Raw genomic sequence first — 25,581 nt, 5'->3', positions numbered from 1 at the left:
TTATAGCCCCTTATTTTAACAGATATCCTCAAAGATACTGATGTTGGACTCAAAATTGACTATGGAAAATCTCAAACTTGTATTTGTTTGACTGATTCTGCTTTAACTCTGTTGAATTCTTTACTGTGTACTAGTATTTACAAATATCTCATAAATCCTGACCGTGCATCAGTGTGCAGCTAATATCCTCTGATGCCTTACCTCCCGCGATAAGTCTCATGGTTTTGTAGAATCTTGATGGATCCCAGTTATCAGCTCTGCTCAGGACATACTTGTCACAGGAGAAAAGAGGCGAGACAGGAGGAGTTACCCTCAGGTCTGTCTGAGGTCGGTCTGCTGACTGGACCTCTGTCTCTGTTACAGTTACTATCTTCCTGTAGCTGTCTGAACAGCACAGTATGCAACTTAGAATAGATTTGAGCTATATGTTTCTTTCTTTTCATTTCATGCTACTTTATACTCCTGCTTTAATACATTTCAGATTAAGAGTTGCTTTACTATGAAACTAACCAGTGGTGGATGAAGGACCTGACATTGGCATTACATTGATACTCTGACAGGGCATTTCTGTGAATGAGTATTTTAACATTTTTGTATATTTTGCTTGGAACATGTTGAATCCAGGAGTTTTACTCATAATAGAGATTTGATGAGACAATGGTATTTTTTATATTGCTACTGCCAATCATTCAGCCAGGTGGTGAGTTAAGTGGGGACCGACACAAGCTGCCAGTCCTGTTTGCAACGGACAAGTTGTATAAGATGAAAATAATAAAAACACTGATCACATGTGATGGCATCGAACAACGACCGCAGCTTTCCACTCGGAGTTGTTCATGATTCACAGATGCCCGTTTCCATGGGAGACCAGGGACCCACTGCTGCTGTAGCCTCCCAACTGTGTCGGAGTGTAGTAAAAACTTCCAGAGCGGCTTTTCCACATTGATGTACAGTTTCCGCTGTGATCAGAAGTAGTTCTCTGAGAGGGCCGGGAGGTTTGTGAGGAGGTCAGTCGCCAAGCGCACACGCATGCACACACACACAGGTCAGGACCGGGTCCAGAAAGGAAGGAAATGAGAAGGGCACGCATGGGGCTCTCACATACATATACAAATAAAAATGAGGTGTGTGTGTGTGTGTGTGTGTGTGTGTGTTCATAGCCATGTAGTTATTCACTGGCATATGTTTTGACTACAGAAGGTCGGAGACAGAGTCGTGCAGTAAAAGCAGCCCCGGAGCACCATAAAGCCAACTCTTGCACTACATAATTTTTTTGCCTCTCAGCTGAATTAGCAAAAACAATGCAGCTCTGCATTGTTTTTAATGATGAGTCGATTTTCAGAGCAGGGCTCACGTTGTGTTTTTCATTTTCCCCTGTGTTGCCGGATGGCTGCAGAAATGCAATTAAAGCCATTGTTTCATTAGAGGCACGTTGCCTGTGAGCAGGAATTAAAACCCACCACAACACAGCTACGGTGCCTTGACGGGTACACACAGCGTTTTGTGGTCGTTTCTCACACACACACACACACACACACACACACACACACACACACACACACACACACACACACACACACACACACTCACAGAAACCTAAATCCCCAGCAGTTAGAACCCTATCAAATTTTCCTTCGTGCTTGTCAACAATCTCCTCTCTCAAACTCTCTCTCCTTCTTTCTTTGAATTTCTCTATCCATTTGTTTTTCCCCTCTCTGCGTCTCTATCACAGGCTCTTGGTTTCGAACCCTCCTTTAGTCTTTGTGCTGTACTTTGCATTTGAAAAGACCACCCATGGGTTCACGAGGGGGCAGACTCTCAGAGTGGAATTGCTTTAGAATATTAATTGTATTTTTTTTTTTTTCTTTTTTCCCCTCCTGGGAAAACTGCCCACATTATCACTGCCTGCCACTTTCATGTAAAACCCCTGTTCAAACAACGCTTGGGAGTTATTGGCTGCAGTTTGCACAGACTCATCAGCACTGAACAAGCAGAGAAAGGACTGTTGTTATTTTGGAGTTTTTTCAAACGTCATTTAAGTTTATTCAGCTTTTAAATTAAGAGATAAATTCCTGACATCACTTCAACAATTATACTAATCGTAGTTCTGCTTGTATTTATGGCTGTAGTAGGTATTTTTAGTTTGATTATATACAAGTTTTCTCCCCAGTTTAATTCACAGGAAAGAACTTGGTAAAATACTAAAACTTCAAAATAAAATGTGATTTCTTTTTATATAGCATCGGACAGGAGCCTTTTTTCACTGGCAGAATATGGAACAATACACTAAGTGTATCTTCCCACATTGATCTTATTTTTGGAATTAACCCATTTAAAGCACAATGACATTCCTCGCTATATTCGTAGCCATCCTGGCCATCACTCCACCCTACACCACATCACGTTACCGCATCTATAGTGACCTCAGAGACTGATGAGATAAACATTTCTTCCCGGACCCTCCCTGCCCTGCTCAAACCAAAAACCCCAGCATTTCCCCCAGTGGCTGTCATGCTCCGTCTTTCAAACCTCACACTACTCCAACAATGGTGTGGTCCTTAATTGTCAGCCGTATCAAGCCTCTAACCGGACTACCCGTCTGCAGGGGTATCGGATGGTAATCAGGACGCCAGGCTGCTAGGCTGCAGTCAGCGCTGTCACTCAGTGCCTCTGACGTCACAGCGGCATGCCCATGTGATTAGTTCTGGTTCGAATCCAGCTGACCTGCATTGTCACCCATGATCAGTGTCCTGCAAATGGGACAAACATTGTTCATTTAGAGTTTGTAAAGTAGAACAATGTGTTGGGACACAGGGCAAAGTGGTTCGAAGCTGGGGCTGCCATCCTGTCTGGAGCCTGGAACACAAGATATTCAAAACATGGTTAAGAAGTCCTAAAGATTATGATTAACATTGAAATATTAAACACACACATAAATATATATATTTATTTGAACTAATGAGTATTATTGTCCATTTGTTTTCTTTATGGACTTGCTTCTCACATGTCATACTTAGTGATGAAGATTCAGTTTGAAATGTATCTTCCTCCTCAACTCTAATTAACGATATTTATGATAATCCGATTAATTTACACACAGAATCAGTGCAAAGACATGAATAGTTTCATCACTCACGCCGGACAACGCAACCGGTTCAGGTGACACGAAGCAACAGAGGTGAAATTCTTATCATTTGCTTCTCTTGCTCGATTTGAAATATTTGAACTTTCGCGAAGAATTTGCATAATGAGATGTCAAGGAAGTCAATCAGCGTTGAGAATGAAATTCACTGGAGATGTGTTCTGGCACTGATTCCAGCTAGCAGGTCATCAAAGTGGCTACTGGTCAGCCTTAGATAGAACTGGAAATGGCAATCATCCATACAGTTAGAGAAGACTGTTAAATTCCTACAGCTATATTATAGGCAAGTACCAGGAGTGAACACAGTGAGGCCAAATATACGTGAATAACATGACAAGAAATTTTGCTTTGCCTTAAACTTGTCTCTGTGTTTTTCTTGGAACTATGTGTTATAATTCTGATAATCTGGACCAACCATTTAATGGTCCCCCACACCTGTAAAGTGTGGTCACTCATCTGCTTGAATTAAACCTTAAAATGCTCTTAAAGTACTGTCACGTTATGATTTTTAACTTTCAACACAGTTGACCACATTTCTGATGCACCACCTGAGTGAGTGTGCTGGGCCTTTGAAAGCTTCCTGTTAGTTGCAGAGGGTTTTTGGTCTGTTTCTTTCCACAAGAGGTGATTAATCATCAAAACAAAAGGCAGATAAGCATCGTGCTTTTACAACTCTGGCACTTGCACTTCTCTTGATAATGTTCAGCGTGGGATGTATGTAGAACTCTCTGTCATCACAGTTTATTTGGCCGAGACGCTGCTCATGCCTGTGATGTTACGTGACTCGTCTGCTTGGCTGACTGCTGTGGAAAACATCCATATGAAACATGTCATCCGCTTGTTACTACCATTTCCCCCAGCCATGCGAGCGCTGCAGAGACTGATGGTTTTTTCAGATGGGACGATGTGCTACTTGCTCTCGGCCACGGTCGGCCCACTCTCCACCTTCTGATGTCCGCCCATCTGTCTGTCCCTCTTGTTTACTTTCTTTCTTTCTCATTCCTTGAGATCTGAGAGCTGGGTCTTGTGCTTCGAGAGCACAGGGTGAGATGCTCTTCTATTCTGTCTGCGAAGATTTTCTTTTGCTAATAATTTAGACACCTACATTCACCTTACTTGACCTCATGTAATATCTTGTGTTGAGTATGACCACCATACAGTTTGCGAGTGAGTCACAGAAAAGTTATCGTCTAGCAGTTGTCAGGCAGTGCAAGTTTGTGTCTGGGGCATAGCTTTGACGAAAGGGCGATTGGGAGGGGTTGGGATGTATTGGATGCATATTTCAGAGTGTAGCCTGCTCTTTTTTGCTTTTCCATCCTTACCAAACCTAGCTGTCACTCACTACTAATCATGTGTTTAGCATTAAACTGTGTACAATAAGCAATGCTCCAGTAACTTTGCTAACCTTTCTCTTTGTAGTCCTCACAAACGCTCAACAAATTCATACCATAAAACCAGTGTGGGCTCAATGCACAGAGCTAGTGGTTGCACGTGCAGAAAATGACCAGGCACTTTCCATGTTTGTATGTTGTGCATCCATATGTTGTTTTTGTTTCGTGATTTATGTTTGACTTGGTGGTTTGTACTCATTAATTAGCTGTTGCAAATTCTTCAAATTCAAAGTAATCCAGGGACTTTTTTTTTTTTTTTTGCCAATGACAGCGCCTTGTGTTACTAAAAGTCACCAACTGCACACAATCATGTCACATGACCACAGTCACCTCTCTCACTTGTACACGTTGCTGCTGTCAACAACATGATTGATGCTTTTTCCGTGTTCTTGCAATCGCTGCACTGTATCTTGTGTCTGCATTTTTGTATCTGTGTCAGGAGCCTTTACACGGATCCAACTGTCTCCATCTGATGTATGAAAAAAAATCGAAATGTAAAAATGTTGTCAGCACCATAAACGTCTCTAGCTCTCGACTGACTATTTAGCGAAACCTCTGCGATAACAGAAAATCATTCCTTCTCTTTCTAAACAACTCATCATGCTGATGAAGCTGAAAGGCCACAGTCCATCAGCAGTCATGCAGCACAAAGTCAGTCTTGGCTTCATCTCTGTCTCAACCGATGGGCCCCTTAACCCTCTGTAAATGGAGTGTTCAAGAGCTCTCTCCAATGAGTACGAAAACACAGTGTCGCCTAACACATAATCCACATCATAGGAAAATGGTGTTTGGTCCCCCGGCAGCGTGACATCACTCAGTGTTTCCCTTCCTTGACCTTTGTCAGATGCCAGCTCCGAGGACCCGACGGGAGGGGTTTGCTGGTCGGAGCAGCACGTGCCTCGTCAGATATTCAATATCAAATGTGTCAGAAAGAAGTGCATGGGCTTTTTTTTCTCAGTGCTGCTGTTGATCTTTGCTCATTAATTAGTTGTGATAGCTGTGGTTGTGTAACCGACGCTCTGCTTGAAGGGGCACCAAGAACAAATCCACAGTTCCGTAACGAGGAAATCATAGTGTTCAAAAAGTTTCCTCGCATTTTAACTGCCTGAATGTTAAACAGGACGTTTTGTGGTGTCGTGGACAGGTCCAAGGTCTGCAGAACTTTGCAGAAGGTTCAAGCTCTGGAGAACTGAAGCTCGAACAGGCTTTCAGTTCAGTCAGCAACAATTTCATGTTTTTTATTATGGATATTATTCCTGTTGTGTTTTCTAGTCGTCAAGAAAAGTCCTTCTAATTTGTGTGACTTTAAATCATGATGTTGACACAGAGGGCATTAAAACGTCTTTAAAATGTAGTGCCAGTTGTAAATAAATGCTTGAGGACTGGCAGAAATTATCCGACAGAGCATTTAAAGGGACAGTTTGATGTTTTGGTTGATGTACAAAATGACTCTCTTGCTGAGAGAGAGATTGAACTCTCATGATTTCATATGTTTAGCAGCTGGTTAGCTTAGCATAAACATTGTAAATGGGGGGGAAGAGCTAAATCTTTACATCTCAGATATGCATGTTATGACTTCTTTGATTCACTCCATGTGAAAATGTTTTTTGAGTTGATATAGTAGCAGCATAGCATCTTTTTTTTTTCTACTCCCGGTAGTATAGAAAAAGAGAAATACATTTTTAAAATATACATATATTTAATATAAACAAAAGGAGTATTAAATATTACAGTGTGTACCATTGCTTTTTGGCAGGGTTGAAAATCTAATTTTTAGAAAAGGGGAAATGATACCTTTTTTCTTTTGCTATAAGATATTCAAAATAATTACTTTCTTCAGTTTACTACACAGCATCAACCACTGCAATGCTGCGCCACAGCATTTACAGCCTTAGGTGACTTTGCACCATCGGTGGGCCTCTATAGAAACAGACACAGCCCAACGAGAACATGCAAACTGTAGAGTAAGCATTAGAAAACACAAACTTGAATTTTATTCATGATCCACCCAGAGATTTGTGCATTGTTCCTCCAAATAACACAAATATGTGTGTCCTGATTCCAAATGATGTGCATTAAAAAGGATTCGTGGGACTAGCTTATGTTTTCGGAGGTTTCCATGGAAACGCTGCTCCATTCACTGGGATGACATCATGCATTGCTGAACTGCATTGTGGGTCTGTTGCGTTGCTTGTGCATGGTTTAAACAAACACTCAATTGCACATTGTCAGCTAGCGTGGCATATTAGGACAAGAGCCGGTTATGTTGTGTGTCCGTAGCATTAAACTGAGTGTGTTAAGCGTTAACACAACATCTATGTATAAGTGCAGCGTTACTGAGACAGAATCACTGGGTGGTTTTACCCATGTTACACATATGGGTATTTCTAAGTTTATTATGGAAAAATTTGAAGCACTGAAGCCAAAGATTACTTTTGTTTTGAATTAATCCACCCATTACTTTTTTTACGTGATCATACACAAATATCACAATCATTACATTTCCTAGACATAAAGATGATGTCAGCAAAGATCCCAAGATAGGAAACAGACAAAAGCAGCAAATGGTCTCATTTGAGAAGCTGGAACCAGCATTTATTTTCTTTGGCCTTTTGGTTTGAAAATGGACTTGATTGACTGGTTGATTTGTCAACCAGACAAATCAATCATCTAAGCTGCAGCTAATGTTATTAAACCATCAGCCTCCGCAGAACGGCACGATTCCTTTTCTTCGACTTTTATTGCATAAAAGTCTTTATGAGGAGGAAGATGTGACCTCTGACAAAGTCAACAGTAAAAGCATCACACAGCTGATATTTATTGATTGCCTGTTGCACTGGATTGCGTTAGTGTGTGTGTGTGTGTGTGTGTGTTATTGCATCCATTTCCACCCACACTGTGTGTACTCCAAAGTTTTAGAAACTAATAAAAACCAGCCTGACCTGAGATTTCAGTTTGTCCATTGTGGATTTTGATGGATTCTTTTGTTTTGACAACTTGAAAACATGACGTAGGAATTATGAGGTTTTGTAGCTTGGGCTTGTTCGTATTAATCTGTGCCCCCTACCAGGATTTTATCTAAGTGGGATGTGTCCACTCCTGTATTATTTTTTCTTCCACCACTTATATATTTTCAGATAAGTTTCAGTAGTTTTACGGCACTTACTATATCAAGTGCCTCCATCCAGGTCCCCCAGAGCCTCACAGCCCCCTGCTGCTACCAGTTGATGGGTGGAGAGGGAGGAAGAAATAAAGAGGAAAAGAAAAAAGAAGCTTCTGGGAAAACAAACAGTCGTCCTGCGTCTTGGCACTCTTCTCTTAACCCTTTCACTCCCTCTGGCTTGTGGAGAACACAATACCTCTGGGCTGCTTCGCTGTAATGTTTTTCAACACCATGATGTTGCATGACTGAAAGTCTCCTGAGTTTTATTCAGAAAGATAAATGACAAACTTTCTTTCTTGTTTTTTTTTAATAGCATTTTCCTTTTTTATTGCAAATACATATACAAAAGATTCTTTGAAGACAGTACAAATACATGGTGGGATGGAAAAAAAGGAGGAGTATTGGGATCCTCGGTTCTTTGATATTGAGAGAAAAGGAAATGGAGCTTGCAGAGCAGAAAGAAAAGGGATGGTCCCTCTGGTGATCACACAAACAAAAAAGGCTTGACAGAGAAAAGAAACTTGTAACTGAGCGTTTTCCAGTTCTTTCAGCCATAGTTTAAAGTCAAACTCAAAGAAATTCACAAATAACAAATAAATCGTACACGTTTTTGTTAGATAGCCCACCCCCGGACCCTCAGAAAAACACAAATACATACTTAAAATAGACATTTAGATAAGATAAATAAACCAAAAATAAAAGACGATTACAGCGTGTACCTTTTTTCTTCTCTCTTAAGTACCCCCTGGGTTGAAAATCAAACTTTTAAAAAGAGGGGAAATTATATGCCGTCTACACTGCAAAGAGAACAATTCATTAGTTATAAGAATAGTATGCAAAATAATTACTTTGAAATAAAATTAAAGCTAATAAATAAATAAAGTTTGAAAAACGAGACTTTGACCTGGGCAGGGGGAGGAGGAGGTTTAGGACACCGGCGTGGTGGGAGACTGCAGGAGGAGACCCAAAGGGTCAAAGGTGACTTCCTGTAGCTGTCAAACACCCGCCGTTAGACGGTAAGTGTAATCTCAGCTGTGGCACACACACACACACTCACACATATATAAAAAGTTTGAGAAAATGTAAAATCCAAGGCACGGAGGGTTGGAAAGGGGGCTGCAGTCTCCCCCTGACAGGACAACACAGCATTGTGAAACAGATTCCGTCTCTCTTTCTCTGCATTGCCAACAGCTTTTTTCAATGATCATGACACATAACTTGAGAAGGAAGAAAAAAAAATGACAGCATTAACAGCTTAAATACAAACCATACTTGCTGAACAGCACTGGAAAAAAGAAAAGGACAACAAAACGTAGAAAAGTCGTATGAGATCAAATGGAAAACCAGACGCCTCACCTCTTGTATGTAGAAGTGTAGCCGCTGACCTGGTTTGAAAAATATAAAGCTTTTTGGTTTTTCTATCTACAGGTACAAATAATTACCCAAACCCTCCCCTCCCTCCACCCCCTACAAACTGCCAGCGTATGAAGAAAAAGAAACATAAACAGTACCTACTGAAATATCGACAATAAGTCCTCACAGAGGATTTTCTTAAGTCTCTCCATCTCTCTAAAAATATATATATTTATAGTTTCTATCATGGTACAATAGCAAGGCACGATGTGAGCCAATCACAAGTCCAGCTCTCCTCTGCGTTGAATTCAAGTGTCTGATTCAAGGGAAGAACTCTCCCTGGAGTAAAGTGTTTTTGGAATGTGTGTTTGTGTGTTTTGATTGGATGTGTGTGGCTGTACATCTCATTGTGTGTGTGTTTGTGTGTCTGTTGTCTCTCAGTCTGCCGGGCGGCTCAGGGTCTGGTGAGCTGGGTGTAAACCGGAGCCTGCTCCCAGTGCTGCGGGCTGCTCTGCGGGATGGAGGGCACTCCTGTGTTGTCGGCTATGGGCGTGTACATGGGCCTCTGGCTGGGGCTGCCCATGTAGCTGAAAGTCGAGTACAACCCCGAGCCCTGCCCAGCCCCTGCATGGCTGTAGTAGGAGGCTGCGGTGCCGCCCCCCTGGTGGTCGGAGTAGTCGTACTGCTGCGCCCGGGAGATGGCCGGGTAGGAGGAGGAGGGGGGGCTGTAGTGCTGCAGGTTGAAGGGGCTGTAGGTGATGTGCTGCGGGGAGCCCTGCTCACTGTAGTGGCTCGGACTCAGCTGCTCCGTCTTGATCTGGGTCCTGTGCTGGGCCTGAGCTGCCTCTGAGCCGCCACCGCCGCTGCTCCCCAGACTGGTCAGGGTGTGCTGCTGCTGTCCCTGCTGGTTCTGGCTTTTGACCAGCCAGGCTGCGGCACCTCCCGTCTGCGGGCTGACAGGGGCGCCACTGCTGATGCTGTAGCTGCCTGTGTAGCTGACCGGCGTGGTGTTGCCAGGGAGACCTGGGTGGCCGTTAGGCGGCAGGTACTGGTCAAACTCGTTGACATCAAAGGTCTCGATGTGGGAGATGACATCGCTGCTGAGCTCACCGATGTCCACGTCGCGGAAGTCGATGTTGAGCTGGCGCCCTCCGGGGCCTTCGGCCAGAGAGCGGAGGCCCCCTTCACGCTTTAGGTCCATCTTGCCTGAGCTGACATCTGTCTTTGGGGTGGTTGGAGGGGTAGGGGGGCCCTGGGAGCCTGGAAATAAATAAAAAAAACAATACAAATGAGCATGTGTGAGGGAAGGAATTCTCTAGATTGTAAACATGGTGATGTGGGCAGGCTTGGGGCACTCATGCAAGCACTGAGGGATTAAGTGCAACTACTAGGAAGACTCTTCTCTCCACTCACCTGAGTGTTCACCCGGAGAGTGCACCTCTCCCATGCTGGAGGCCGGGGAGTCCGCCTGCTGCAGAGCTTTGAAGATGGCATTAGGAGAAATGTGCGTCTGCTCGCTGCCGTCCTCCGGCTCGCTCTGTCCGTTCTTGACCGACTTCCTCCGCCGGGGCTGGTACTTGTAGTCCGGGTGATCCTTCTTGTGCTGCACCCGGAGCCGCTCAGCTTCCTCCACAAACGGCCGCTTCTCGCCTTCGTTGAGGAGTCTGTTTGCAAAGAATCACGTTAATGTAGTGCAACAACAACTATTCAGTTTAAACAGTAATATAGAGTTATAACATAAATTGAAGGGACGATTCATTGATTAATTCACACACTGCTTCCTAAATCCGTGCGTAAAAGCAAGCAAAAGTATTTTCATACATACCTCCACAGTTTCCCCAGAGTTTTGCTGAGCTCCGCGTTATGCAGGTGTGGATACTGATCCGCCAGCTTCCTGCGCGCAGCCTGAGCCCAAACCATGAAGGCATTCATCGGTCTCTTAACGTGAGGCTTGTTCTTATTAGATCCGTTAACGCGCACCGGCATGGGCACCAGCGTCCAGTCGTAGCCCTTGAGCACCTGGGACACGGCTTCGCGGATGCATGCGGGAAACTTATCTTCCTCGTCCTTCTTGAAGTCGACCAGGGTCCCGTCCGCTCGCAGCAGCCCGTTCTCCGACGGCCGGGTGTTCTCGGTGTCGGAGCCCGAGCCGGACGGGCACGGGGAGCCCGCGGAGTCCTCGGACATGCTCGGGCTCGGGGCATCAGAGAGACACTTGTCTTGTTCCTCCGTCATCTTCAGGTAAGGGTCGAGGAGATTCATACGCAAAACTGTTCGGTGCCAAATTACGCGTGAAACGGGTGAGTTCTGAAGGCGCTCTCACGAGAGGAAGACAGCCTCTGAAAGTCACTTTATCTTTCCAGGATGAGTTTGAGAGAAGTGCAAAAAAACAAACAGCAGTTGATTCTCTGTCTCTCTCTGCTCCGGCGCGTAAAAGCGATTTGGAGAGCGAGTGTCTTTACGCACGGAGCTTCGCACCGATTCCCTGGTCGAGTGCGTTTGTGCAAAGGGATCCGCACATAAAATGGCAAAAAAAAAAACAAGCCAGCTGATGAGAGTCTTCTCTCAACTGTGCAGGATGAGACTGTGAAAATGCTCCGTTCCAGTCTCCGAGTACAATCCCCAGGACGCGCGAGTGCTTTGAACTGCGAGCGTTGTGCATGCAGCGTTTATAACAGCGTTACCATGCCGCACAGGAAAGCCCGAACCTGATTGGCTGGCATCGTGTGGAAATTTGATCTCTCTCTCTTAACCAGCATAGAAAGCACAGAGACACTTTCTCTAACACACACGCACGCGCGAGTTGCCCTCCAGCCACTATATTCTGCATGCTGTTTAATTCTGCTGCTGGATTATTTTATATATAAAACTCTGCAACAGGAAAAAGTGATTTCATTAAAATATATACTCACTTTTTATGTCATTACCATTTCTATACTCAAATTGACCAAAAATGATTATTCTATCATGAAGGGTATCACTGAAAGAGAAAAAAACTAAATCTAATCAAACAAGGATTATCAGTTAAACTATGTTATGTATAACATTTGACATCCTAAACAGCAGTTAGCAGTTTTCTTATCCTACCTTTAAAACTTTTTGTGTCTTTCTCCACACTGGTCCACCACCTACAAATGCATAATCTTGCCAATAGGGGGAGACAGCAGTCTGGAAACCCAGCAGACCTGTCTCCTGTTGCTGAGAGAAGGAGGAGGGGGAGGATGGAGGGGCAGCTTCAGCAGACTGCAGCAGTGCAACAGTTGCACTCACCACACCAGCTTCTGATTATTATTTTTCTATCGCTCATCTCATATCCAAAGTTTGAGAAGTAATCTGGTGCATTCATCCAGTTCGACTTCTGACTTCACTTGTTCACCAAACGTTCATTCTTAAATGTTCCTGATTTTCAGAGTTTTTATACATTTTTGAATTACACAGATATTTGCATCTTTACTGCCAATATATCTGCAGCACCCCAGTCTGTCAAATGTGCATTTAATTCATCAACCAAGGGAAAGAGTCTCTAATTTTTCTGTGCATCACAACTGGCATATTGCATTCCTTAGCCCTGTACCTTAACCATCATAACCGAAAGCCTAACCAAATCCTAACCCTAAAACCAATCCTTAACCTTCGGGTCCTCAACAGCCCATTGAGGACCCGCCAAAATGTCCTTACTTTCCCAAAATGTCCTCACTCTTAGTTCTAGGCTCCAAATGGTCCTCACAAAGATATCTGTCCAAAAGCACACACAGAAACACACACACACACACACACACACACACTGCCTTTGTCCTTTCTTTGGAGCCCAGCAGTGCGACTCTGCAGTCGGGGTAACATGAAGTGTTCTGCTGTGGTCACCGATGGTAACCTGCCTACACACACGCCCCCTTTGATTGTTTATTATGCTTTGTGGAGATGTGGAAATGTAAATCTCAGTTCAGGCTAATGTGGACAACATGTGCTACCTGAAGTCGCTTTTAATAGCTCACAGATGTCAGGTAGAGCTAATTTCGCTGCCGCTCGCTCCGTCCCGATGGAGCTGCACATGCAGACACCACAAGCCACAGATAGAAATTTCTTTAGCTTTTTTTTTTTTTTTTTCTCTCCTACCCCTTTTTCTACGTGCGCTGAAGAGAATACAACAGCCTCCTGGTGCTGTGATGTCGCTGTGTTTCTAGTTAGCGTTTAGACTGCTCATACTCTGAATCACTCAGTAATTCTTTCATTCCCCGAGCAATTAGGCCTGCGGTTCCAAAACACTACAGCCTAACATCGCAGACTCCTTCAGTCCCCTGCAAGTTTATTTACATGAGACATGCTTATTTAAGACGCTCACTTTGAACACAAATAGAAGGGAGCAGTTTGGCTCCACGTTCTTAGCTTGTGGGACGGCACTGCGGTCGCGTGCGCTCTGCGTGCTGTTACACAAGGGCCACCAAAATTCAATCGTGTTTGCTGGTGGAGCAACACAGGCGTGAACACGTTGACTCACAGAGCTGCGGCGCAGGGGGTGGAAAACATGCTGTTGCTATTGACAGAGTAAATATGGATAATGGAGGTCTGCAAAGAAGAAGGAAAATCAGGAGAGTAACTGGAAAGAGAGGAAGGAAGAAGGATGATGGCGATACTGACAAAAATAAGAGTGCGTGGACCCTATCTGTGTACTCAGTTGTTGCACACATGTATGCACACACACACTGACAGGAGATATGACCTTCACGCCCACTTGTCCACTCGACTGAAAAACCAAAAAAAAAAGCCTCACAGACATATGGTTGAATACATTCCTCTAACACATGTCACACCGTCACCTTCAACGGAGTCTTAAGACAACTGTAAGATAAAATTCAGTTCACTCAACTCCTTAAAGTGAATATTTATAGATCTGGAATTTTCACAAATTGTCAAACTTGAATTGACCCAGTTTAGTCCATTGAATTCTGTCTGACAGCACAGTTTGTCTGTGGTTTCAAAGTGACTGCAGGACAGTGTCGTCCAGTCTGTGGTCGTTTATGTGGCCAAAGATGGTGAGTGAAGGAGGAAGGCAGGCAGGCCGGGCGAGGTCTTGGGAAACTTCTCATCTTGACTTGAAGCTACAGCGTTAAAAATCTGAGCAAACAGTCAGAGTCAACTGTTAAACTCTTGTCTGCTTTTCTTTCGGGAGTCCCATCGGCCCTGCTTAAAATTTCTCAGCTTCATACCCATGGAGGTGCAAAAACGAATGTTCACATTTCTAATACACATTCTGTTTTAAAGGTGCAATATTTGCCATTTTAAACATCAGTGTAATAATAATAAATAGTGCAGTGGTTGTTTGAAACCCGCCTGTTTGGACTGTGGGGATACTGGTTTCAGATTTCTTTCTGAAACTGTAAAAAATCACCTGCAGTAGTTGAGCCAAGGCAGAAGTAAAGATCTGCTGCTGGACTCAGTCCACAGATCCCTGAAGCTGCACCTCTGCTGCAGCACAGGTGCTGTTCAAATGTTTATTCAGGGTTCGGTGCAGGACCCCGAACTGGAGAATCAGTTGTTGCTAATGTCAGGATCATCAATCTCACTTACACTGATGCGTCAGAGGCACCACCAGTTAATTCATATTAAAACTACTGCGTGTTCATATCGCACCAATCAACACTGCCCTGTCTTTGGCTCTTGATAATAATAAATATGCCAAGCGTGAAGGTGATAAGATAAAGAACTATTGAGATGTGCGTTCCACATAGACGGACTTTGCACATATTATATATTATATACAATTCAAAAAGGGAGGAAGAAATCCTTGTGGAATTCCAACAATTAGTGTTTGTGTGTTATTTCAAGATTGTACCCTCACTGCCAACTTCTTAACTGCTGCACCATAATTACCACTTTGAATTCATTTTTTCAATATAGTCTTCTTTCCTTACAACCTAACCCAATACAGCGCTCCAGTGTTTGCATTATTGCACTCTTGGCTCCTAAACTCAGATTTTAGGAGCCTGATTATTGGTGAACTGAAATGTGAGGGGATGATATGATAGTTACATATGATGCTATGGCTGTTTTGATTTGATTTAGATTTAGGGTTGGAACCTTTCGAGCCCACTGTGTCAGATACACAATTTGTGGCACTGGAGTATTTCTTAAAAAGACTTTGCTTCAACCAGAAATGACGTTTTTAGTTGTAGCCTAATTCCAGATGTGTAAATCGATGTGCACACCTCATGTTTTGAGACCCATCAACATAAAAACGGTTGTTTGTGCAAGCTGTTTATTACGATCCACAATTGCATCTAGTATTTGCATCTTTACTGCCAATATATCTGCAGCACCCCAGTCTGTTTAATTTATCAGACAGAGTTCTGATTTTCCTGTGCATCAGAACTGGTATATTGCATTCCCCAGCCCTGTACCCTAACCATCATAACAGAATGCCTAACCAAATTCTAACCCTAAAACAACTTCATTTGCATAGCAGCTGTAATGGCAGCAGTAAGAGTAGGACAGGATCAGAGGTCTTCAAATTCCAAAGGGATGGAAAGAATCAGTGGAAGCATCTCATCTCTCTGTGCCTGCAGCCTTCAGATAGGTGTGATGAGCCATTCTCAGAAGGTTCGGAGTGATTAATAGTCGCCTTGAACCTCTGTGTGTCAGTTCCTCTGTGATCTGAGCGTCTGGGCACAGGGTGTCTGTTGACTGAACGTCATTCTGCTCCTCATGCTGTTTAAACAACACTTAGGAAAGACCCAGGAACTCCAGAGGAGGATCGCTCTCGCTACCATCCATCACTGGCTTGATCGCTGTTGCCTGACTCTTAATACCCCACACGTCAGTATCTTTTAAACAGATTCAATATTTCACTGTTTCTCCCTTTTTGCTTTCAAAAGCAAAAATCAAGGCTGAGATTCAACTTAGATTTAAAAGTTCGACACTCTCCCTCAGACTAAATCCTGCAGAAAGTAGATCTGAGCACTTTATGCCTCTGGACACATTTCCCAGCATTCTGAGTTGTTGCTGATTAAAATATGTGCATTAGCCGATCATACCACACTGTACGAGAGGTTGGAAAAGCGAGAGGAAACCCAATCCACCCGGGCAGAGTCGAAAAAGCCGCAGAGGAGTACCTTTTCCCTCCGAAGATATGGCTTGTGCAAACAGCCTTCGCTTTAACAATAACAATGGTCTCACCCAGCCAGGCCAAGCTAACTAATGACAGATCCACACCTTAATGCTGAGCAGTTGTTTGGGTTTAGGCGAGGGAGGATGTGTGTGTGTGTGTGAGGGGTTGGTTTTAGGGGGGGAAAGAATGGCAGTTGTCAGCGGGTGGCTCGTGCCACTGGAAAACTCCCCTCCTTCCGTGGACAGAGAGCAAGCACCCATGATCTGGGCAGAGATGGAGGGAGAAAACCTCTGACGCAGCGAAACGCTACTCTGAGCGAGCAGCGCGAGAAGACCAACTATAACGCAGCACATTTTTATGGCTTATTGACTTGTGCAGGAGGCAGGATGAGGTTGTGAGGGAGAGGGGGGGGCATACTTCTAAAATTATTCCTTGGTGTGTTTCTGGTTCTCTCTGTTTCGTAACAGTGACAGCTTGTGTCCTGGCCAGGAGCTCAATTTCCTCTCTGGGTCCCTCTCTGTCTTTACATTGGCGGCTCATGGTAATTGGTGCCTCGCAGTGTAATGATGTGATGTTTTTGATGGCTCTTCAATGTCAGGTGGAGGCTGATCTCAGCTGCATGTACATGGCACCATCACGCGCAAACAGTAAGATGCCTCCTCAGAAGTAGGTATGGCACTAATGCATAGAATAAATGATTTGCTTATGAACTGTCACTGTAAAAAACTGTATAACTGTAAAAACATCAATTTCCAGTTATGCAACTCTGAACCAAAATCTAAAGTGAAAAATCTCTTTAAAACTTTTTGGAGTTATCTACCACATCTCATCCAGTGTCAGATCTTGGGAGAATGGATTCATCTGTGGTTTTTAACTACAAGTTAGCCTGCTTTATTGGAGGAACAGCAAAAGCTGCAGGAGATGATTGATACGTTTGTGGCCAAAGGTTGAGGGAGATGAATTGTGCAGACTCTCATGCATATTAAGTTTAACACTCTGAGAGATCATGCGGCAAGTTTAAACTTGAAGAATAACTTTTGTTAGCAGTGGTTGCAAGGGCTTATTACTCAAGGAGGTCCATGGGGACAAGGAGTCAACACTCGGTCTAACAGCATGGTGAAGAAATGGACAACTGAATTCAAACCCAGTGATAGAACCTAGACAGTGACTCCCATGTTGGAATAGCTCATTCTTGACACAAGAGATTATCATCACGATCCATCTTCTACAAAGAAAAATAAATGTGGTATGTTCTGTAAGTCTGCACCTTTAGTTTTACTGAATGATTCCTTCACAGGCATATTTTTTGTGCATGTTGACTCACTTGAATAGAACTGAGCCACTGAGTATAGTCCGAAAATATAATCTGAGATGCCAAGTCAAAATGTCTTCTATTTACAGAGTCAATCCCCTGACATAAGACACATGTTTGTGTGATCAACTACACAGAAACTGTTATAGCCCTCTGCTGTATTCTCATCATCAACACCACTGTAGGCCTGGCGTGTCATCATGTTTTCTGTTTACATTTTGTAAAAGGGATGATTAGGTCCTAATCTGCCCCTTAGTGGAGATACTTCTTAATCCTCCAGATACACACAGTCCACAAAAACACAGTACACTTAAAGCAAGTAGTAGTACATCAGTGACCTTAGAAGAAGGATATGGATGAAAATAACAACTTTGATTCCATGATGTCCTAAAATACATATGAAATACACATAACTGTATCTATATGTACTATATACACTGAATATTGAAGAGGGTAATGTGTAAATCTAATCGTTTCTTGAACATATTCCCAAGCCGCTTCCTCGATCCTGTCACTCTTCCAGTTTTGCGGTCTCCTTGCACAGAAACACTGAGATCGACTTAATGAAACAGTGATGATATCTCAGTGCTTTGGCTGGCTCGCCTCAGCTGCGTCCCTCCACTCGAGCCTCCATCCTGCTCTAACCACAACCATCCGGATAAAAAGACCAGTTTTAAAGGAGGAAGGTCTATTGCTATCTAGTGCTATTTTAAATGTCATAAATTGTTGCTACACAAAAATGCCATGTTTGCAAGCAGTGGCTGGAACACAGTCTTTGTACATGCATCTTTTTTTTTTTTAAACTGTTTGTTTTTTATATATTTCCTAATTAGGGTTGCAAAATATTAGGAAAACATGTGATATGCGATAATCTTGTTAAATATTGTGATGACGATATGACTTGCGATAAATGAACTAACAGTCCCTGACTACAGACAGTCTATGCTACAGACGCAGAGACCATGGACAGCTCCACAGTCGGGAGAAGGTGCAGAGCCCGGTCACAGTGCCACCAAGTCTGTCCATTCAAAGTATTCATTTGGGGCTTTTCATACATTTGGGACTGTGAAAGTTATTTTTTTACAGTTTTTAGAGGATCTGTCAGTCATGCTCTTCTGTAGCCAGTCAGAGATGCGCACACACACACACACACACACACACACACACACACACACACACACACACACACACCATTTATCATGTTTATTTCGCCTTTTGTAATACGTCTATCGCGCACATTGATACTGCGATGAAGATCGATTTTCGACCACCGGTTTGACCCACTTACTGACCACTGCTGTAGTTTATCAGAGGATGTAAGCGAAGACATGTCCAACTTGGTCCACACACAGAAGATACTGGCCCACCCCCCCACTGACTGCTACAGAGCACTGGTTGCCAGTTTATTAAATGTTTCCTGGCCATTCACAATAGACATGCATTGTGTGAAGCCGATATGATAAATGGTTCATGAGATATGCGTTCCACATACAGACAGTTAATTGTGGAATTAGTAAGTAGATATACGATGTTAATGACTGCTCCATACATATACCCTCAAAATAAATATATTAAGTAAATTATGCCTTACCATGTCATTTTCCAGTAGTACAAAATAATTCTACTTTGTCAATATTCGATTTGTGTAAAAAGGCAAAAGTTGAGAAATCCTACCACTAATATTTTTCGAGGCCCTTTTAACATACTTTTCCCATTCAAACCAATAAACATGTGGTGTGCTGGCGACCACACGCTTTGACAATGTGAACACAGCATTACATCATGTGCGAGTGTGTGTTTGAATGAGCACAAAGCACATTTGCTTTTGTGTGTTCAGTGGTACCGGGCCCACTTTAAACCGGGTGTTTGGTTTTGTTGAATGTACTGTAGTAAAACAAGACAGCTGTGGTACCATGTTCAGCCCTGATTCACCACATCTGGACTCATCACCTCATGAGCTTCCACATTGTCCAAGTCATCCCCCCTGTTTCCTGATCATTTAGTTTGGAATTACCAAACTAAGCTTCTCTGAGCAGAGTTTATCTCACAAAGCTTTGTGTGATTGTCTCCATGAGGCACAAACCAGCTCCAAATAAGATTCAGATGGGAGCCAACAAATCCATTGTCAGGAATCATTTGTTACCTCCACTTTACCTTTGAAACCAACCATTGACTTGTGAGGTTTGATTTGAATTTATCAAATTATTTGTGAGGTCATGGCCGGTGGGGCTTTAAAGGGGTATTACGTAGTAAATGACACGACCATCACCATACGGCATTGCAAACCCCTACATCTGTTTGAGTCATTGAAACCAGCAGTGAAATTTCCCTGTAAAAGATCAGATTTGTGTTGCCACAATTTAGTTTAAAGACTAGTTCTCAACTACCAGCTAAAATGTACGTGCTTCAATTAGCAATAAAATAATCCAATGAATGGTTCACATTATACGGGACAAGAACTCACAATAAGACATTTTGCATTAATCTAAGTAGGACATTAGATTGGTAGTTACTATGCTGAGTTAAAATATTCTCTCAACATTTTAAACAAAATCACACCCCAGTCTATTTAGGCCCAGTAATACATCTGTGCTTGATATGCTCCCCACTGTTTTCTTAGTGCCAGTGTTCTCTGCCCATACTGGTCATATGTCTTTCCTTACATTGGATAATTGCTGCTGTCCTCGCTCTGACCTATCTCGCCTGTATTACATGTGGCAAGAGAAAATTGTCCAGTCCGATTTTCTGTCATGTGCTGCCTTCACAGTGAAAGGGGGAACAACAGTGTTCTCAAATTGAGGAATAGGAAAGTGACGGATGTAGATAAGTATGATAATAAGTATAATAATATGAATAATGCACATTATGCAGCAAGAACATGATAGTGAGGCCAGGCAAGACACCTTTATTTATGTAGCTCATTTCAAACAAGTACTCAATTCAATGTGCTTCACCTTGGCAACAAAATTACTTCGAATGACGTTCATACAAAATATTACTAACCTGTTCAAATAATTTTCCTGCCATGTACCTAAATACATGCCAAGAAAATAAATGGCTAAGGGGATCATCTACACTAGTGGCAGTTTTTTTAAATTTTAAATATTGAAGTAGCACCAATAAGTTTTTACTTGGCAGAAGAACTCAAGCTAAACACAAAACACATCAAACTGGTAGCCCTTCGTATGACTCAGTACCCATGAAGTAGCTCTCAGTTTCAAAAAGGTTGGTGACCCCTGCACTAGAGTCTTATGGATACAGACATCCACTTGTCCATATAACACTTGCACAAATCCTCACAAAATAAACGCAGAATATGGACGGCTCCAACCATTTAGGTAAACGTATCTAATGTTGACAACATATGAGCCTTTACAGGGTCATTGGTCATGAGAGGACAGTGCAGATAATACGCACCTTCTGTCCTACTGGTAAGTGTTGTTTGGTCGTTCTTTCAATCTATTGTAGGCATGCTGATGACTGTTAATAGTCTTTGTGGGGAATTCTAATTTAAAGTAGGTGGTATTTAACGATTTGAATATGTTGAAGAAAGCAGCGATCAAAACTTGCATGAAAATAGCCTTTAATACTTCCTCAATCTGCTGCAGAGTTGCATGTCATCACAACAGCATAAGATACTGGGTATGATAAACAGCATAGGCTCAGTAGGGCTTTTTAATCCATAAAAATGAGTGGCTCTTTATCACTGGCAGCATATTGTTACAGCTAACAACATCACAAAATAGGTCCAACTAACACTCGAGTTGAGATAACAGGATGTGTCAAACTAGTAAATTCTAAATGATTTGGACTAATCTGACGCTGGTTGGATGGTAGGTTTTATACGTATATAAATACTGACATACAAAGGTGGATATAATTAAAAGGTTGTCGTACCCAGCTTTCTCTGAACTGCGCACATGGCTTGCAGCTACTTAAGGAACTGTTTCACATTTTATTTTGTTAGATTTCAAGCCAGTGACCATACCCAAAATCTAGGCAAACATGGTGAATCCACAGGGTCTTAATTACAGAGGATGGCATAATCTTTTCTTAAGCTGCCTCAATTTGCGATTAGGGCGGAAAAGATGGATGTATTTTTTTACATCAAAACCTCGCCAAGTGCCGTTTTAAGGCCCAGTCTGTAGAAGTCAGGAACCATACTAAGCCCTGGTTTGCTCAATCTTTGAAACAGTGAGCTGAGCTGCTCATCGCACCACTGAGGCTCATAATTAAAAATCTCCAGTTACTTCCTCCTTACCCCTGCTGACCCCGGCCTCGTGGCTCAACTGTGCCCAGGGCCAGTGAGCCGCCTCTGGGGAACCACGGGAGGAACTTGGCCTCAGACGCTGGACGGAGACCGGATGGCGTTGGGAAGTAATGGGGATGTTGACTCAAGGGTGACGAGGGTGGGCGGCAGCGGCCGCCGAGGAAGAACTTGCCAGGTAAACACTGTGCAGCCATGATGCCAGATTATCCTTGCTTATGATGCCAGTGCGTAGGCTGCCATGCCGGAGAAAATTGTGTTTGATTGTGGCTGAAGTGAATGAATGAATGAGAAGAAGACTGAGTCAGACAGAGACAGGAACTCACTGAAAGCGATCATGTTTCTGTCTCTGGGGTTGTTATTAAAGCGGCATCTAACACCCAGGAATGCAGGAATGTCAGCTGACGTCTGTCTCATCGAGGTAGCGAGGACAAGACGGGGTGGAGAAAGTGTCAGTTTGTTTCAGGAAGGAACTGATACAGCAAGGCCCATCTGAGGATTCAAATATTGCCGCTAGGAGGAAACACTGAAAGACAGGGTCATCACTTTAACACTGTAACAAAGAGTAGAAGAGCACACGAAGAGTGTGACAAAGAAAAAGAAGCAAAACCTTCAAATTAAACCGTGATCTAATAATGGCCATATCCTTGATGGCAAATGACCCCAGGCTAAAGGTAACACTGGCCCCCTGTCACTGGGTCCTCCTTCTTGAGTACCAGGCCTCTGTGGTGAGTGAGTGGTGGAGTAGCAGAGGGCCATACATACAGTAGGCACTCTGTCTATCTCATAGGCTCATTCAGCTGTGCGGTTTGGCACGTCGAGCGGCGATGTAGGTGGCTGCGAGTGAAGATACGGAGACCCACGTGTGCCAAGCTTAAGAATTCAATTTACCCCTGCCAGTAGGACAGTTGCACATTGAGTCTGTGTGTGGAGAGGGCGAAAGTCTTGGCTTATTGCAGCTAATCCCTCACCTTTAGCCTGCGCTTGGCATTGTGTAGCGCCCCATATTTTTCATGCAACCCAAGTTTGAGGGTCTAATAAGGAAGTCTCAGCCTAAGCTTCTGCAAACAGCGCAGAAAAGCACCCCCTATCAGCTGACTGGGTGAGCAGCGAGGAGGAACGTCGGACTACTCCAGTAACGGTGTTACTGCTCACATGCACCGACACAGACCCTATTCCCAAGCGTCAGCCAAACATATATCAGCACTGTTTCATATCAAAGACCTTTATTTTGGCAATCACCAGTGTTTGCTTGGAATTAGCACTTTTTAATAAACTCATTTGGTTCTGTACATAGTGTTAACGCACAGGAAAAACACAAGCTAAAACCTTTTGACGTCTGTCTGGGTAATACGGGCTTATAGGAAGCTTAGACAACTTCCCATAAGACAACATAGAGTCGGGCAGGGTTTTGTAGCACAAATGCCCTTTGTGGGGGACACACAGAGTGGGCTCTCTTGTAGTCTTGAAGGAGAGAAAATGATCCCAGAAAGGGGGGGGGGGGTTGTCGCAATTGTGGAATAAGTATCGTAAACTAATTAAAACATTGCCACCGTGTACAAATACTCAGTTTCGGTGAAAGTACTTATTTAAAATTATTTATAAGCAAAAGTATGCAACTGTTATCAGCAAAATGCACTTAAAAAAAAAAGTAAAAGGACAAGGCCGAACAATCCTCTGCATGATTTTCTAGTTTCTTTTCTTAGAAAAAAAGAAAATAAAGTGGTCTAACAAACTATTTTATTTCTTTGGCATAATATAAAAAATAGTTAAAGAAATTGAAAAAATACTCATGGATCTATGCCTTAATCTGCATCCATAACAAAAATGACTGGGTTCAACATAGTGTGGCTGTGGTGCCACTGCGCCCATTCTCTTCAATGGTCGGCAGTGCGCAAGGACGATTTTTTTTTTTTTTTAACCAAAGCTTTCAGCCAGGCACAGAGTGAACAACTGAAGATGATCTGATATTGTGTGTCTGCAGTTTCCTGAATAATATGAGTGTACGTGTATAGTGAGACCTTGGGAGGAAAGCTCATTTAAATACATTCTGAGTCAAACAGGATTGTCAGGTGTGTTTGTTAAGTCAGGCAGCTTGTTGTAGGGATGCTAAAACTACATGCCTATTGTGCTCTCACACACACCAAGGGTAGTAGAGGACCATGTACTGATTGGTGGCCAGTGCTGAGCCAATCACTTTCTCTGAAGGGGCCTGTACTTGGTCTGATATGACCGGTGGCTAATTGTGGCTCAACCAATTTAAGATAGACAATGCTGTGTTACATTACTTATGTTGAAGACTTTGTGACTCTAATCTACTTATGCGACTGTCAAATAAATATATATATTGCATAAATATGTCAGTTACAAGAAATAGAAACAACTTTGGCAGAAGACATGTTTTTTTCTGCTTGTGTTCCCGTTCCATTTAGTTATCTGATATGCTCATACAGATAAAAACTCAGCCTCTACAGTGGCCGTTACTGTACTGATCTGAATTCGCAGTGGATTTTCTTAAATAAAGGTATTTTTCAATTTATTTTCCGTGTTTATCCTTTTCCCTTCTGAAAATAAAGTTTGAAACCTTTTAACGTGGTGGTTGAGTATCAGGGTTCTGACGTTACCTCAGACCCATGTGTGGCTCGTCCTCCTCTCCTGCCTGTGTGTACACTGAGGCGGTGCCAGAGCCACGCTGTGCTACTCTTCGATGTGCTCTTCCATTCTGTGCCGTGCTGTCCTGTCCTGTGCCGCGATGCCGGCTCCTCGCTAGGTGCCAAGTGATTTTTATCACTGTGAAAACAGTCTCCTTCCAATCCCAACCCTCTGCGGAGCATATGAATACACTTTACACTCACACGAAGGAAAACAGGTAACTTGAGACCGGGCTTGGGGCGAGAGCTGAGCCTGCAGGTAAAAAGGGCTGCAGTGTGTCAGCGTGTGTGCAGTGTGGCATCTGACTGAGTGTGTGTTGGACTTGTTCACACTCATGGACAGTGTTTCTTATGAGCAGAGGTGTGTCTGCACAGTGTATATATGCTTCACTTTTAATGGTGCATATACAGTTGGCCCTCCTTTTTTGTCAGAATTGGTGAGTGGCCTGACATAAAGTAAAGGTAAAGCTCTTTTTTTTTACCCTTTACTTATCTATGATGTGTCAACTGGGCAAATTTGACCTTTTTCTCGTGGCGCCCTGTGTCACATTCACTTATTGACCCATGAGTGCATTGCAACCAGAGCTTCTGCTTTCTGCCTCACCTCTGCAGTCGTATGCACCACGTCTTACTGACGGCTGAAGCTGCTGTAGAGAGGGATAGTTTTAACTTTGTAAATGAGGTTTGATGAATATTTATCCCCCAATTAGCATGACCAGGATGTTGATTTGTCAAAATGTTGACAATTTGGCTGTACGCTAACAAACATTTGCTGTATTCATTTTCAGTTTATACCAGGTTAATGTCAGTTCAGGAGTCATGTTGCAAAGCTGTTTTATTTTCACCAGGTTTTTTTGATATAGAAGAATGTGTATAGTTTTCAAAAAGTCCAAGTAGGAACGTTATTAACTGATTGTGATGACAATGTAATTTGTTAAAATATTCAAAGGGGGAAATTATAAATGTTGACATCCTGTACGTGAATAAGATCTTGTTTTTGCTACTTACAACTATTATCGTATTTATAAACTACTCAACTACTCAAAATCAATTAATACCTATATATAAATGCTTCATAGGAGGAATTAGTTTGTTGTCACATTTTTAATGCTTTTACCTACATCTCTTCTACGACTACTAATACCACTTATTGCACTTTGCATAAGTGTTTCACCAATTTATTTAGGTCCATTACTGCTC

General features: G+C 42.9%; 1 protein-coding gene and 1 long non-coding RNA gene across 3 annotated transcripts in view; one reads left to right on the top strand and one right to left on the bottom strand.

Moving 5' to 3' along the window:
• Positions 1-25,581, top strand: part of LOC109626982 (uncharacterized) — a 183,749-nt gene that overhangs the window by 5,264 nt on the left and 152,904 nt on the right. The gene's annotated exons all lie outside the window — the stretch shown is intronic.
• Positions 7,985-11,810, bottom strand: sox9a (SRY-box transcription factor 9a). The gene is made up of 3 exons (XM_020083267.2): positions 10,875-11,810; positions 10,463-10,713; positions 7,985-10,309 (listed from the first exon to the last, which is right to left on the bottom strand). Exons 1-3 carry the CDS (start codon positions 11,309-11,311, stop codon positions 9,504-9,506), a joined length of 1,494 nt encoding a protein of 497 aa, XP_019938826.1. The 5' UTR covers positions 11,312-11,810; the 3' UTR covers positions 7,985-9,503.

This window comes from Paralichthys olivaceus, chromosome 21, assembly GCF_024713975.1.
Source record: "Paralichthys olivaceus isolate ysfri-2021 chromosome 21, ASM2471397v2, whole genome shotgun sequence".
NCBI classification, from domain to species: domain Eukaryota; kingdom Metazoa; phylum Chordata; class Actinopteri; order Pleuronectiformes; family Paralichthyidae; genus Paralichthys; species Paralichthys olivaceus.
The sequence above is the reverse complement of the archived record's forward strand: the minus strand, read 5'-3'. Positions and strand labels throughout refer to the sequence as shown.

Coding starts and splice junctions, on each gene's coding strand:
- sox9a (XM_020083267.2), bottom strand. CDS start 11,311: ATGAATCTCCTCGACCCTTACCTGAAGATGACGGAGGAACAAGACAAG. Junction 10,714..10,874: donor ACTCTGGGGAAACTGTGGAG/GTATGTATGAAA, acceptor CTTTGCAAACAG/ACTCCTCAACGAAGGCGAGA. Junction 10,310..10,462: donor CTCTCCGGGTGAACACTCAG/GTGAGTGGAGAG, acceptor ATTTATTTCCAG/GCTCCCAGGGCCCCCCTACC.